This window comes from Achroia grisella, unplaced genomic scaffold (genome assembly GCF_030625045.1).
Source record: "Achroia grisella isolate CSIRO2021 unplaced genomic scaffold, CSIRO_AGI_Agris_v1 utg592, whole genome shotgun sequence".
NCBI classification, from domain to species: Eukaryota; Metazoa; Arthropoda; class Insecta; order Lepidoptera; family Pyralidae; genus Achroia; species Achroia grisella.
Genome location: NW_026712955.1, coordinates 1,279,067 through 1,292,480, shown reverse-complemented (window position 1 = coordinate 1,292,480; position 13,414 = coordinate 1,279,067). Strand labels below are relative to the sequence as shown.

General features: G+C 34.0%; 1 protein-coding gene across 1 annotated transcript in view; it reads left to right on the top strand.

The window, feature by feature from the left end:
• The window catches only part of LOC131848796 (zinc finger protein 260-like), a 32,559-nt gene extending 19,571 nt beyond the window's left edge, over positions 1 to 12,988 (top strand). The window contains exon 5 of the mRNA XM_059198733.1: positions 12,850 to 12,988. Coding sequence (XP_059054716.1) covers positions 12,850 to 12,988 — 139 coding nt within the window. The remainder of the gene's footprint in view (positions 1 to 12,849) is intronic.
• Positions 12,989 to 13,414: the final 426 nt, after the last annotated feature.

Below are 13,414 nucleotides of genomic sequence, written 5' to 3'. Positions count from 1 at the left end.
AGAGCGTAGCTCTTAAATTATGAATTAATGAATTTAATACACCCATCCATCATGAACATTTTAATTATATTTTAGTTTTTTTTTATTATCATGTATATATTATTAGTTTAATATGTTGTTTAGTGAAAAGGATACTTTATTACATTTAGATGGCATTGGTGGTCTAGCGATTATTGGATGCTCGCAGGTTCGATCCTCGCACGGTACAAACATTTGTATTCATAATTGTGATTGCTTCTGTCGGTCTGGGTGTTTTCTATGTATATTATGTATGTATTTACAATTATATCGAAGTATATCTATCATTTGTCTAGTACTCATAACACTAGCTCTGCTAGGCTTGGAACGAGATAGATCTGTGTGGATTCTTCAAGATTACTATTGTTATATTTATTTGCTTTCTTTTCAATCCAAGGAAGAACAGCCTCCGTTCTCCGTATGTTGCTTACATCTACTTTAGACCTAAGACTTTATCTGAAATATTAGTGTGGGGGTCGGGGGGGGGGGGGGTTCTTAGTAAAGTGAACTGATAACCCCTTTGCAAGCAATGTACCATGTGAGATTAACCTCCAAGCAGCTCCCTAGAAACCATCTTGATAAATTCCTGTTGAATTTCTCACAATGGGCTAACTGACCTGACCTCATGCATATCTTATCACTCTCCACTAAAGCCAGCGCTAACTGTTAGTACAGGCGGGTGCACCATTCCATTATCATCCAAACAAAACTGAAAAAAAAAACATTTCAATTCCCAAATTTACTTGCGCGCGGTCGTAAAAACTGTGGCGCGCCATTAAACGCTCCGAGGCCGTAACTCACTGTTAAGAAATAAGCAAAACCGCGGTTATTATGTCGTTAAACAGTAGCGGAACAGTTCATTACGTGTATACGGACTTGATTAATGTTGCGGACGTACAATACGGCCGCTGTAAATTATGAAGAAAACGAATTTGCTATGTAAGTGTTCGGATCTACGGGATGGAAGTGGCAAATGGTTATTTATTGTAGGCGAATTGTATATTTACTAACGGTTGTTGAGATCCTGATGAGATAACAACCATAATAACTAAGAATATTCCATAAGGGAACAATCTAACGAGATCTCCGCAGGTCGCAGTGCTACTGGTCTAAGCATAGAGTTGTAGTCTAAACCCTATAGAGTTGTAGTTTATAAAAAATAAAAAACTACAAGGGAACAATATTCGTTAAATCTCCACAGGTCGTACTACAAGTCCAAGCACCGAGTAATAGCCCAACTCCTTACTAAAAAAAACACAAGTCCAGAAGGCTCGTTAGATCTCCGCTACTCTCAGTGCTATAGGTCCAAGTATAGAGTTATAGTTTAAACCCTTAATAAAAAAACCACAAGGCTACAAGCCTCTTTAGATTCCCGCAGATCGCAGTGCTACAGGTCTAAGCTCCGAGTAATAGCCCAAACACCTTATTAAAAAAAAACATGAGGGAACAATGGTCGTAAGATCTCCGCAGGTCGCATTTCTAATACAGGTCTACGAGCACAGAGTAATCGTTCAAACCCCTTAATAAAAAGAACAACAAGGCCACAAGGCTTGTTAAATCTCCGCAGATCACAGCACTGAGTAATAGCCCAAACACCCTCAATAAAAAAGAAACCACTAGTCCCCAAAGATCATATTAAAAAAGTTTATAAAACAATAGTCAACTTGCGTATACCAATAAATACAATGTTTAATGGTTTTTTGTACGCATCGAGATAAGTTCCATGATTCATGGCGTACATCCACCATGTTTGCGATCGGTGCGCTATCGCTAAATCAAAGCTTGTACACACCAGTTAACTTTTTGCCCCCATACAGCCGTCGAGTTAAATCTGCTGTGCAAATCCTTTGAAAAATTGCTATGTTCAGTCAATATACCTCTTCTGGCGGTATTATGATGCTTGTTTATTATTACAGTAATCGATTGAGTTTGAATTATTTATGGATCTGGAATGAACCACTTGATGGAAAGTGTTTACCACTATGTCACTATTGTAAAGCAAACATTTTCTACCTTTTTTTACCAAAATTTGCGCGGACGGAGTTTGCAATTTCACACTTATCTAAATATATATAACTCAAAGGTGACTGATATAGTGATCTATCAACGCTCAGCCCAAACCACTGGACGGATCGGGCGGAAATTTGGCATGCACGTAGATGTTATGACGTAGGCATCCCCTAAGAAAGGATTTTGATTAATTCCACCCCTAAGGGGCTAAATTACCGCGACCGAAAGCTGGTATATATATATATATATATATCAGTTGTCTAGTATCCATAGTTACAAACTCTGCACATTTATTTTTGTACCAAATTTGAATGTCATATATTTTATTCTCTTTTTTACATTATTGCTGTTCGTATTACATTACAAGTATTTCCCATTCTTTGTATTTATCACGTTCTCCGATTACTCTCACACATACATTCGTCCTATCCATAACACATGCTTTGCTTAGACGTTGTGTGAATTGTCCTGAGTCATACAAATTATTCTCCAAAACAAAAGCTTTATTTTTTACAACAAAACAAAAATAACGATCTAAAATTAAAGCCGGTGTAATGTTAGACACGAAAAGAAGAAACAATTTCCTTCTTGCCCGGGGCCTTTTAAGCCGTAAGACAAACACTGGTATGTGTATCTCTTTGTTTCTGGGAGTCCGCGTGATGTATTGCTACATGAGATGAGAGGACGGGTTGGATAAACGCATAGGTGCAGCTACCAACCATATTTACGTATACACTGCGGTTTTGCCTTCCCGCATCGTTTATTTTGATTAATTCTCTTTATCATACTGGGTTTCTTGTGAAGGTTAAAAATACCAGCTTACGTAACAATAACTAACGGATTTTATCTAAATCTCGTTTAACTAAAGTTAGTATGTACAGTGAAAGTCAGATACTGTCGAGAGTGAAGCTTCATGATATAATGACATGAAGACAATAGTTTGTACCGTGCTAGAAATCGAAGAAATCTACATACATGTGAATATAAATACGGTACATACACAAAAATAACATTTTTTACAATTTTTGTCTATCTATATGTGTGTTCCAGCTAATCTCGGAAATGGCTGTGCCGATTTTGACGGGACTTTTTTGGACAGGTAGCTGATGTAGTACGGAGTAACTAAGGTTACTTTTATTTTAGGAAAATAAAGTTAAATTCCACGCGGACAACGTCGCGGGTGCAGCTAGTAAAAATATATAATTAGAATGTAATTAATAACTTCGGTGTTTTATAATTTTTTTTAACGATTACATGTACGCACCTCCTTGAGATTAACGCATATGCAAAGCAATGACTTACTATCACTGCTTGGTTATAGAGCAATGTACGAGTAACTTTGCGATTACCCAATCTTGATAACAGCACTACGCTATTAAAAGAATTTGAGTCTGTACAAGTATCACTAACATTTCTGTTATCTCAGTCACCAGACGTAAAATAACACTATATTACGATATAAGTGCGTTATGTTGGTTATAACACACGAGGCGTAATAAAGCCGAGTATGTTAAATACGCACGTATATCGTACGACATTTTTCAACAACTTGTGAGGAAACAGAATAAAAATCATTTTTAATTATTGAAACAGTGAAAGGTGAAAGTTTTATAATTATTAATTTAATTGATGATCCGCATTTCTATAACTATCAGCCATTTTACTTTTTTAAATCAGCACGCTGCCTACTGGTCGAGCGCAGTGGTGTCGAGCTGGTCTGCTCTAATCACTATGATCGAAACTTTAAAAAAAAATAAAGCAAATATTGCAGTTACGGTACATAATTTCACTATTTGCGTTTATAACACGTAATAGCTAATTCTATATTTGTATATATATGTATATCTATAAATATATATATTTAACGATCCATTACTAAATCAAGGTAGAAATATAGTACAATTTTAAATAGCTGTAATTCAAAATTTCTAAAAGCAGAAAGAGAAACATTAGGTGTATATTTGCAATACATTTATTTGGGTTTTTGTAAATATATATATGGAGAAATAATCACATAAATAATAACACTTAAAATGTACTTAACTTCTCTTAATTCTTCAGACTTTCAATATATCAACAGCAGTAACAATAAAGTATATCTAGTGATCACGTGGTCCGCAGTCCTTATTATATATATATATTTATATATGAGTTTGCAGAGAGCTCTGCTCTAGTTGATAGTTAGATTAATAGTAAACCCCTCCACCAAATATCACTCTTTATATACCCTACACAGCCGATAACTAACAAACGAGTCGGCAAGATCACGTTTTATTACAGTTTTCTTACTTATTATTAATAATTACGATTACAATAACCTATTATGACATTAATACATTACATTTTTAGGTATTATATAATGTACTTATTAATATAATTATATACCTTACAATATTTACTGATTTTAGTATAAATTAGAATTAAGAAACACATTTTGACTCAACACATTTATAAAGAAAACTAGTACAATTTCATAATTATCTATCACACGCGTATTTTTGAGATGCTTTATATATCTAAAGCCGAGGAAATTATATCACACGTATATCGTACGACATTTTTCAACACACTTCTGAGAAAACGGAATAAAAAATCATGATGTTATATTTTGTTTATTTTTAATTATTGAAACAGTCAAAGTAATATTATTAAAGTGATACGCATTTCCCGCCATTTTACTTTTTTAAATCAGCGCACTGCGCGGTTGTTCGTAATTTGAAAAAAAAAACATTATAAATTTAACCTGTTTGCGTTTATATTACACACATGTTTTATGATATTGAAAATTCATATTCTACTATATATCGTAAACCGGTAAAAATATATCCAATTTACAAACGAGTGTGTTAGAAAGAAGTTAAGTCTGTATAAGTATCAGTTATCTGTTATCTCAATCACCAGACGTACAATAAACGTAATTATCACACATTCATCGTCGCTGGCGGCCATAAAACGCATTATTCACTGCACACGAGTGTGATACAAAAAATTCTATAATCCCGGTCAATTTGGCAAATGAGTGACGTCCCGTCCTTATGTCCCAGGGCGACCCTCCCCAGGGCTGGCAGCTGGCTCGCTTTAATTCAATTTATTGTCTCGAATTACGGAAAACTGACATTTTGCGTATACACTGTCGTTATTTGTTTTACCTGGACGAAGATTGATATGAAATTACATGAATATACAGGTTTTTTAAAAAGGATTTCTATTTATATAATGATATGAATTGAATTTGCTTGACATGTTAACAATACAGGGTGACCTTCACACAGTTTCCCATGGTAATATATTCCTGGAGAATCCGTCATTATGGGCTGACTGATTTGACCTCATGCTCATCCTGTCATTCCCCACTGGTGCCCCGCCAGCGTATAATGTTAGCGCAGTTGGGTGCATTCCATTAACATCCATTATAAAAACTGCTATATCGGAGGAAAAAAATACAAAATATATATAAAAACAATTTACAACATAACAAGTCAATAATAAAATAGTATTATAGCTTTCATGCCTCGCTATTCCTGAGGACTCCGTCATGCCTCCACATAGTAATCTGACCTGGTTTCATAAATTAATTTTCTGCTGTCAAGACTGATCACCTTATGTTATTTTACTTGGAGTCATCACTTACGAAATTCTGAATTGACATTTGTGTAAATGACATCAGATCAAATCAAATGGAAAAAACTTTATTTCTGTAGGACATTTAAGCCACTTTTCGTAATTTTTTTAAGTTTTTAAATTATTATTTTTTTACCCTACCGTATGCGATCTTTTCTTAGTACCACTTTTTTTATGATCTCCGTTCAATACAGCAGTTGTTCTCTCGGTATACGTTCACTAGTATTAGGAGTGAAACACGTTTTATTAATTTTATTACATGTTTGGTAATTTAACTCTCGTGCTATGGGCCTGTAGTGAGTAGGAATGATGATTATATCTTAAGGAAGGTGTTACATATGAATGTGGATGGTTATAAGGGCAGAGGAAACGGAAAAGAGATGGATGAGTTGTGTGAAAGATAATATGGTAAGAAAGGAAGTAAATAACTGTGAACACTGTGATGACTGTGAACAGGGATGAATAGAAGAGAAAAATTACGCCGACCACAAATAAATGGGTTAAGGAAGTAGTAGATGATGTTAGTCTATAAGGTATTTATAATATGGGCCATGTAGCCTGAATTAAATAAATAAATAATTATTATTGTTATTTAACAATAATAATAATCTCACGACAATTCACAGAGCGTCATCTAGACCCAAGTAAAGCTAGCTAAAGCTTGTGTTATGGGTAAGAGAAACATATTACGCCGATCCCAAATAAATGGGATAAGGAAGAAGCAGATGATGATGATGATGATGATGTTTGCTCATTTAACTGAAGCCGACGGCTAGCAATTCAATTATACTTTGTTTGTATAACAGTACTACCAACCACCGGCTATCAGTCATTCAAAGTTGGTTTATGGCTTAGTACCACTATAAGTCTAAATCGTATCCGTCAGGCAGGAGCTGGCCTTCAGCCGCTCCATAAGTCCTTCCACGGGTTTGGAGTACCATCTGCACTCGCCCCCTAACGTCCGCTGAAGCTGTAAAGGCCAGCAGCGGCCAACAGCATTAGAGTAGTCCAAAAAAAATATAAGTCAAAATATAATTAATATACATAAGTTGCTATTTTAATCTGAATTTTATCCAAGTTATTGATATTCCTCTTCTTCTTAATAGTGCCCTCACTGCTGAGGATCGCGACTCTACATTATCTTGACGACCAGCTGTCGCCATCGGTTGCGCTATACGCCTGACAGTAATGGTTAGCTGACGATACCTGGTCTGACCATCGAGTGGAACTTCGGCCTCGAAGTCTTGCCTGTTACTATTAGTCTCTCCTAGAGATGTGTCAACTTGAGTTAACTCGAGTTGCGCTGAATTCGAGTTAACTCGAGTTAAATTCTGTCAAATCGAGTTGGAAGAATTCAACTGGTAAATGTACGGATCAAGTGAAAGATCGCTCTTTCACTGAGGGTATGACTCTGTCATCAAACCGACAATGACATAAAATTTTCCGATCATTTCATATTTCACTCTTCACAAATATTTCAATATTGATTTGAAGTTGTTATCTTTTTTTTCGCATATTCGTCCGGTTATGTGATCATTAAAATGATTATGAGTTCCATAAGTCCTTCAGCGACTTTAAAGTGCCATTTCTACTCGCCCCCTATAGTTGGTGAAGCTTTCAAGGCTAGCTGCGCCCAAAAACATTAAAATTGTTCGAAAAATAAAAAAAAAACTGTTTATTCCAGGTAACTCGAGTCAACTCGAATTAACTCGAGTTATGTTTATTACGAGTTAGCACATCGTCTCTCCATATTGTCCACAACATGTACGCAACATGTCCGAAGTATTAGATATTAGTAAATTAACAAAATGGGCATGTGTAGCAGCCCTGTCGTGGATGGCGCGTCCCCCAGCTATTAGATGTGTCTTTATCGCATTAGTCGACGCATCGGATGTACGAAAGAGGAGAGAGAAGGATCTCTAAATACTGGGATTAAAAATGATTTTCATTTGACTTTATATTTCTCTATTCATTGTAACTATGCGCGTGTGTATCAAATATATGGTGGTGCGTGTAATGTTTTTTAATTGATTTAATATAGTTTTAAGCATAATTAAAAGACTATGTATATTTATTATATCCTTTACTATATAAACTATAAATGCGACAATTCATACTGCCCTGTCAGCGTAATTTTCGTAAAAAGGGGTACAAAGTTTTTTGCTTCCTGTATTAATAAAGATAAAGATGTAAAAATAATTTTTAGAAACATACAAAATCTTACAATTTTGTGTCTCGTAGACTGCTCAATTTTCCGAATTACAAAACTATAAGATTTATATTGTGTACTAAGGGTAATATTGTGTTTACTCACATTTTGCTATTTAAAATTGATGTAGAAAGTACAGTATTTACAAAGCGTCATTATCATTACATAGTATAAAACAAAGTCGCTGTCGCTGTCTGTCCCTATATATGCTTAAATCTTTAAAACTACGCAACGTATTTGAAGGGGTATTTTTAATAGATAGAGTGATTCAAGAGGAAGATTTATATATACATATAAATACATCTACACCCGGGCGAAGATGCGGCGGGTAGCTAGTACAAAATATAAAGAAACTATACTAACAACTATTATAAAAACAACAACTATAAAGAACTGGTGTTATGAGAATAATATTAGTTGGTAATATTTTTTCGAGGAGAAAACTGCTGTTATTCGATATTATTGGTATGATGGTATCTAAATTAAATAATCCTGAAACATAATGAACACTAAAAATTATCGCGTAGTAGTTGAAAATAAAAACAATGCTGAAAACATTGTTTTATTATATATTAAATTTTTGTCATGTATTTAGTATTACAAGAATATTAACCTTAGATTCTACTGTTTTCATTGCCATAAGCCTCGCTCAACAATAAATTATAATTATAATATCAACTTATTTAGATAGTGATTTTTTATCATTTATTTATATAGAACTAGCTTTTGCCCGCGGCTTCGCTCGCGTTAATTTATCCACTTAGGGTGGAATTTATCAAAATCCATTCTTAAGGGATGCCTATGTCATAGTAGCTTTATACATGCAAAGTCTCAGCCCGATTGTTTTAAAATTGACAAAGTTTCATATAAACTTTCATCCCTTATTGTATCCCTTTTGGGGTAGAATTAATCAAAATCCTTTCTTAGCGGATGCCTACGTCATAACATCTACCTGCATGTCAAATTTCAGCCCGATCCGTCCAGTGGTTTGGGCTGTGCGTTGATAGATCACTATGTCAGTCACCTTTGAGTTATATATATTTAGATTTAATTTATTTCATCAGAATGTGCATGAAGATATAAAAAGCATACGCCTATTACCGTTTATATGGAAATTTAGGATAAGTTTTTTATTTGCAATATCAGAGATATTTGCTTGCTTGTATTCGAGGGAGAGCAAACAGCATCCTAACAACTATTGCAAATATCTGATTGTCCGCTCCAGAGGCACTGGATATGCATTGCATTGCGGACCCAGTGCTTCCGGACGTGGGCACAGATATATAAACTTAGTGTATATATCTCTGTATCTGTATATTATAAGTTACTAACATAGTTTTATATGTTTGCTAACAAAATATGGATGTAATCCTCATTAAAAAAATAAATATTTTTTTAAAATTTTATTCGTTTTATAGAGTTGCCGATATTTCGACACCGTTTCAAGCGCCACTATCACGGTTAGCTGATGTTCAGCTTAATTATGGAAGCTGAGTAAGAATGACCTTCTTTCTTCATCCTCGCCTCTTCCCGTTACTCGGGGTCGGCTTTTCTAATCCTGGGGCGCCATACATTTCGCTGGTAAGCATCGTCATTTGACAGGCCCAACTCCTTCATGTCCCTATGGACATTTGTCAACCAGGTAGTTGGTGGCCTGCCTCGTCCTCTTTTTGTTGTAGCCATGGAAAGGCACTTTCTCACAATGTGGTTTTCAGGTTTACGCAGAAAGAATGACCTGAGAAAGAATGACCGAGTCAAATATAAGAACATCTTATTTTTATTATATATATTTTTATCTATACATATAATTAAAATTGGAGTGTCTGTTTGTAATATCGAAATAACCGTACATTCATACGAATATAAATACTGTACATACACCAAAACAATATTTTTTACAAGTTTCAAGTCTGTTTGTTCCGTTTAATCTCAGAAATCGCTGGACCGATTTTGACGGGACTTTTTCTGGCAGATAGCTGATGTAATAAAGAGTAACTTAGGCTGCTTTTATTTTAGAAAACTAAAGTTAAATTCTACGCGGACGAAGTCGCGGGAACAGCTAGTATTTTTTTTTCTTTCCATGTTCTTATTATGTTAATCTTTTACATTTCTGTTTAACTTAAATTGATTTATTTTGGTCAGGCCCCATATAACAATTTTATGGATGTCAATATAATATAAAAATAAAAGAATAATAAAAATTTACCAAAGTTAAATAGAAATATGTCAAGTCAGAATTGAATAACTAGAATAGCTAGTATACAATATTTTTTTACGGCTCGGTGGTCTAGCGATTTAGCGCACCGCTTTACTTCCGATGCTCACGGGTTCAAATCGTAAGGTGCAAACATTTGTATTCATGAGTATAATTGTATCTGTCGGTCTGGATGTTTTCTATGTATGTATTTACAAGAGAAAATATTAGATAATATATAATATTAATAAATAAATAACGTATAATGTAGTTTATTATTAGTTAAAGTATTATGTGTTGTATTTTTTTTTTTTTATAATTATTTACTATTCTTATGTGTTATTTGAATTTTATATATATATCTTTGTTATCGGGATACGAATAAAGATTTTTATCTATCTATCTATCTAATACATGTACACCAATGGATTTTGAAGCCGTTTTAAATAAAACATATATCTTATATATAAAATTCTCGTGTCACAGTTTTCGTTCCCATACTCCTCCGAAACGGCTTGACCGATTCTCATGAAATTTTGTGAGCGTATTGAGTAGGTCTGAGAATTTGCCAACATCTATTTTTTTTTATCCCCCAAATGTAGTGGGTTCCACCCTTAATTTTTTTATTCTAAGGCAAAACAACGTTTGCCGGAACAGCTAGTATATATATATAAAATACACTCAGACCGATACAAACATAATAAGTATATCAGTTGTCTAGTACCCATAATACAAACTGTGTTTTTCTTGGGACTAGATGACGTTGAATAAATTGTACTTTATTATTATGATTATTATTTATTTTAACTAAAGATATAAACAATGCGCTCTATATTATTAGGGGTGTCCAGAAATAAGATTTTTTTTTTTTTTAAGAAGTAAAAATAATCGTATATATTTCCGTGAGTTAAGGTGTGCTTATATATAAAATTAGTCGTGTCATCATTTTATCGTTAAATGAAACACTATTATGATAATCATAGAAATTTTGTGAGTTATTGAGCACTCACAGAATCATTAAAAAATTTTTTTGTTTATTATATAGGCAAAACAACGTTTGCTGCATATTTAGATATTGTATATATATATAAAATACACTCAGACCGATACAAACATAATAAGTATATCAGAGAGAGAGAGAGAGAGAGAGAGAGAGAGAGAGAGAGAGAGAGAGAGAGAATAAATTGTACTTTATTATTATGATTATTATTTATTTTAACTAAAGATATAAACAATGCGCTCTATATTATTAGGTATTGTCCAGAGATAAGAATGTATAGTATTTTTTAATTATAGAAGTAAAAATAATCGCTATATATTTCTTGTGAGTTAAGGTGTGCGAGATTAGTCAGTTAATACGCTAATCAGTCGAGATATCATTTTATGAGTGTAAATGAAACACTATTATGATAATCATAGACCAATTACCAAGTTATTGACGCACTCACAATATCATTAAAAAAATTACAATGTCAACTTATATAGGTACAGTTGGCTGCATATTTAGATATTGTTATACTTACTTGTAGTCGCCACTAAAGTGCAAGAAAGAAAGAAAGAAAGAAAGAAAGGAAGAAAGAAAGAAAGAAAGAAAGAAAGAAAGAAAGAAAGAAAGAAAGAAAAAAAAATTATTATTCAGCAAATAATAGTATTCTATCAACGGTTCGGTTGTCTAGCAGTTTAGCATACCGCCTTACTTCCGATGATCGCCGGTTCGATTCCTCGCATGACATTCATGATTGTTTGTATTGGTCTGGGTGTTTTCTATATATAATATGTAATATATAATATTTACGAAATTAAATTTCTATGTATTTATCAGTTATCTAGTACACATAACACAAGCTATAGGTAGCCTAACTTAGTACTAGAGGGGGGAAAGGAGATTGTTAGTAATGTGGACTGATGATCTTATTGCTAACAATGATCATGTCAGGTTGATCTCCACGCGGTTCCCCCTGGAAACCATCGTGATAAATTCTTGGTGAATATGTCACGATGGGCTAACTGACCTGACCTCATGCTCATCTTATCATCCTCCACTGATGCCCCGCCAGCGTAAACCGTTAGCGCAGGCGGGTGCACAATTCCATTATCATCCATAAAAAAAACTTGGTACTAGATGGCGCTATGTAAATATTTAGATGTTTGGTTGACACTTTTGAATGTTCTAGATAAAACAATGCTCCAAACAAAGAAAAGCAATAAAACATATCACTTAAGGGTCAAAATATTTTTAAAATGAATTTCTAGAAGTTTTTTTTTATAAATAGGACTAGCTATCTACCGCGTTGTTGTCCGCATGGGCACGACTAGCAAGAATAGAACAGAATAGAATACATATTTATTGCTAACTGTGTGGGTACATTTTTTTTTGTAGGTGGTATAACAATATATATAAGGGAATAGCTTATGTAAGCTCATATTGATGATGCTTGCTTTTTCAGCTATTGAAAGCATATACAACAAAAGTCATATTTAAATTTATATTATTACAGTTGGTTTTATATTTATACTTGCTTGCATCTTTCCATAGACTACAGTAACCGCATGCCTCTTACTTGTTATACTGTAATTATATGTATATATATATAAAAAACATCTATTAAAAAGAGCAACACACAAGTTTCTTGCTCATTCTTCTTGTAATGAATCTGCGTTCCGAATGAGTGGTAGAATCAAAATATGACTATTCAAAAGTGCTTGTAATGAGTTTATTTGAATAAAGATTATTTCTATTTCTATTTCTATTTCTATTTCTGCTTTTATTTCTGTTTCTATTTCTGTTTCTATGTAGTTCTGCGTCTGCGTCTGCGTCTGCGTCTGCGTCTGCGTCTGCGTCTGCGTCTGCGTCTGCGTCTGCGTCTGCGTCTGCGTCTGCGTCTGCGTCTGCGTCTGCGTCTGCGTCTGCAATGATGAGACAGCATTCCGAATGAGCGGTAGATTAAAAAAAAAATGTTATGACTATTCAAAAGTGCTTCAATGTAAGTTTATTTGAATAAATGATTTTCTAAATATATATATATATAACCTCTCCTACTTCTAAAGCTTTTAATGTAGTTATAAGTCGAATCAATCAATACTCTTAATTGTAATTAGAATCTAAATATATATATATATATAACTCAAAGGTGACTGACGTAGTGATCTATCAACGCACTATTTTCTATTTCTAACTTCCAAAGACAAAACTCTACCACAATGTCACATCCAAAGCTTTATGAGACGGGGATTTGGTGATCGTAGGACGCGTGTGGAAGACCGTGACATATGCGTGCTATCTGTCAGCCGGCATGGCTCGTAAGGGGCGGAGTAAGGACACTAGTGTTGCCAACGATTTCTGAGGAAATCCACATGCTTGA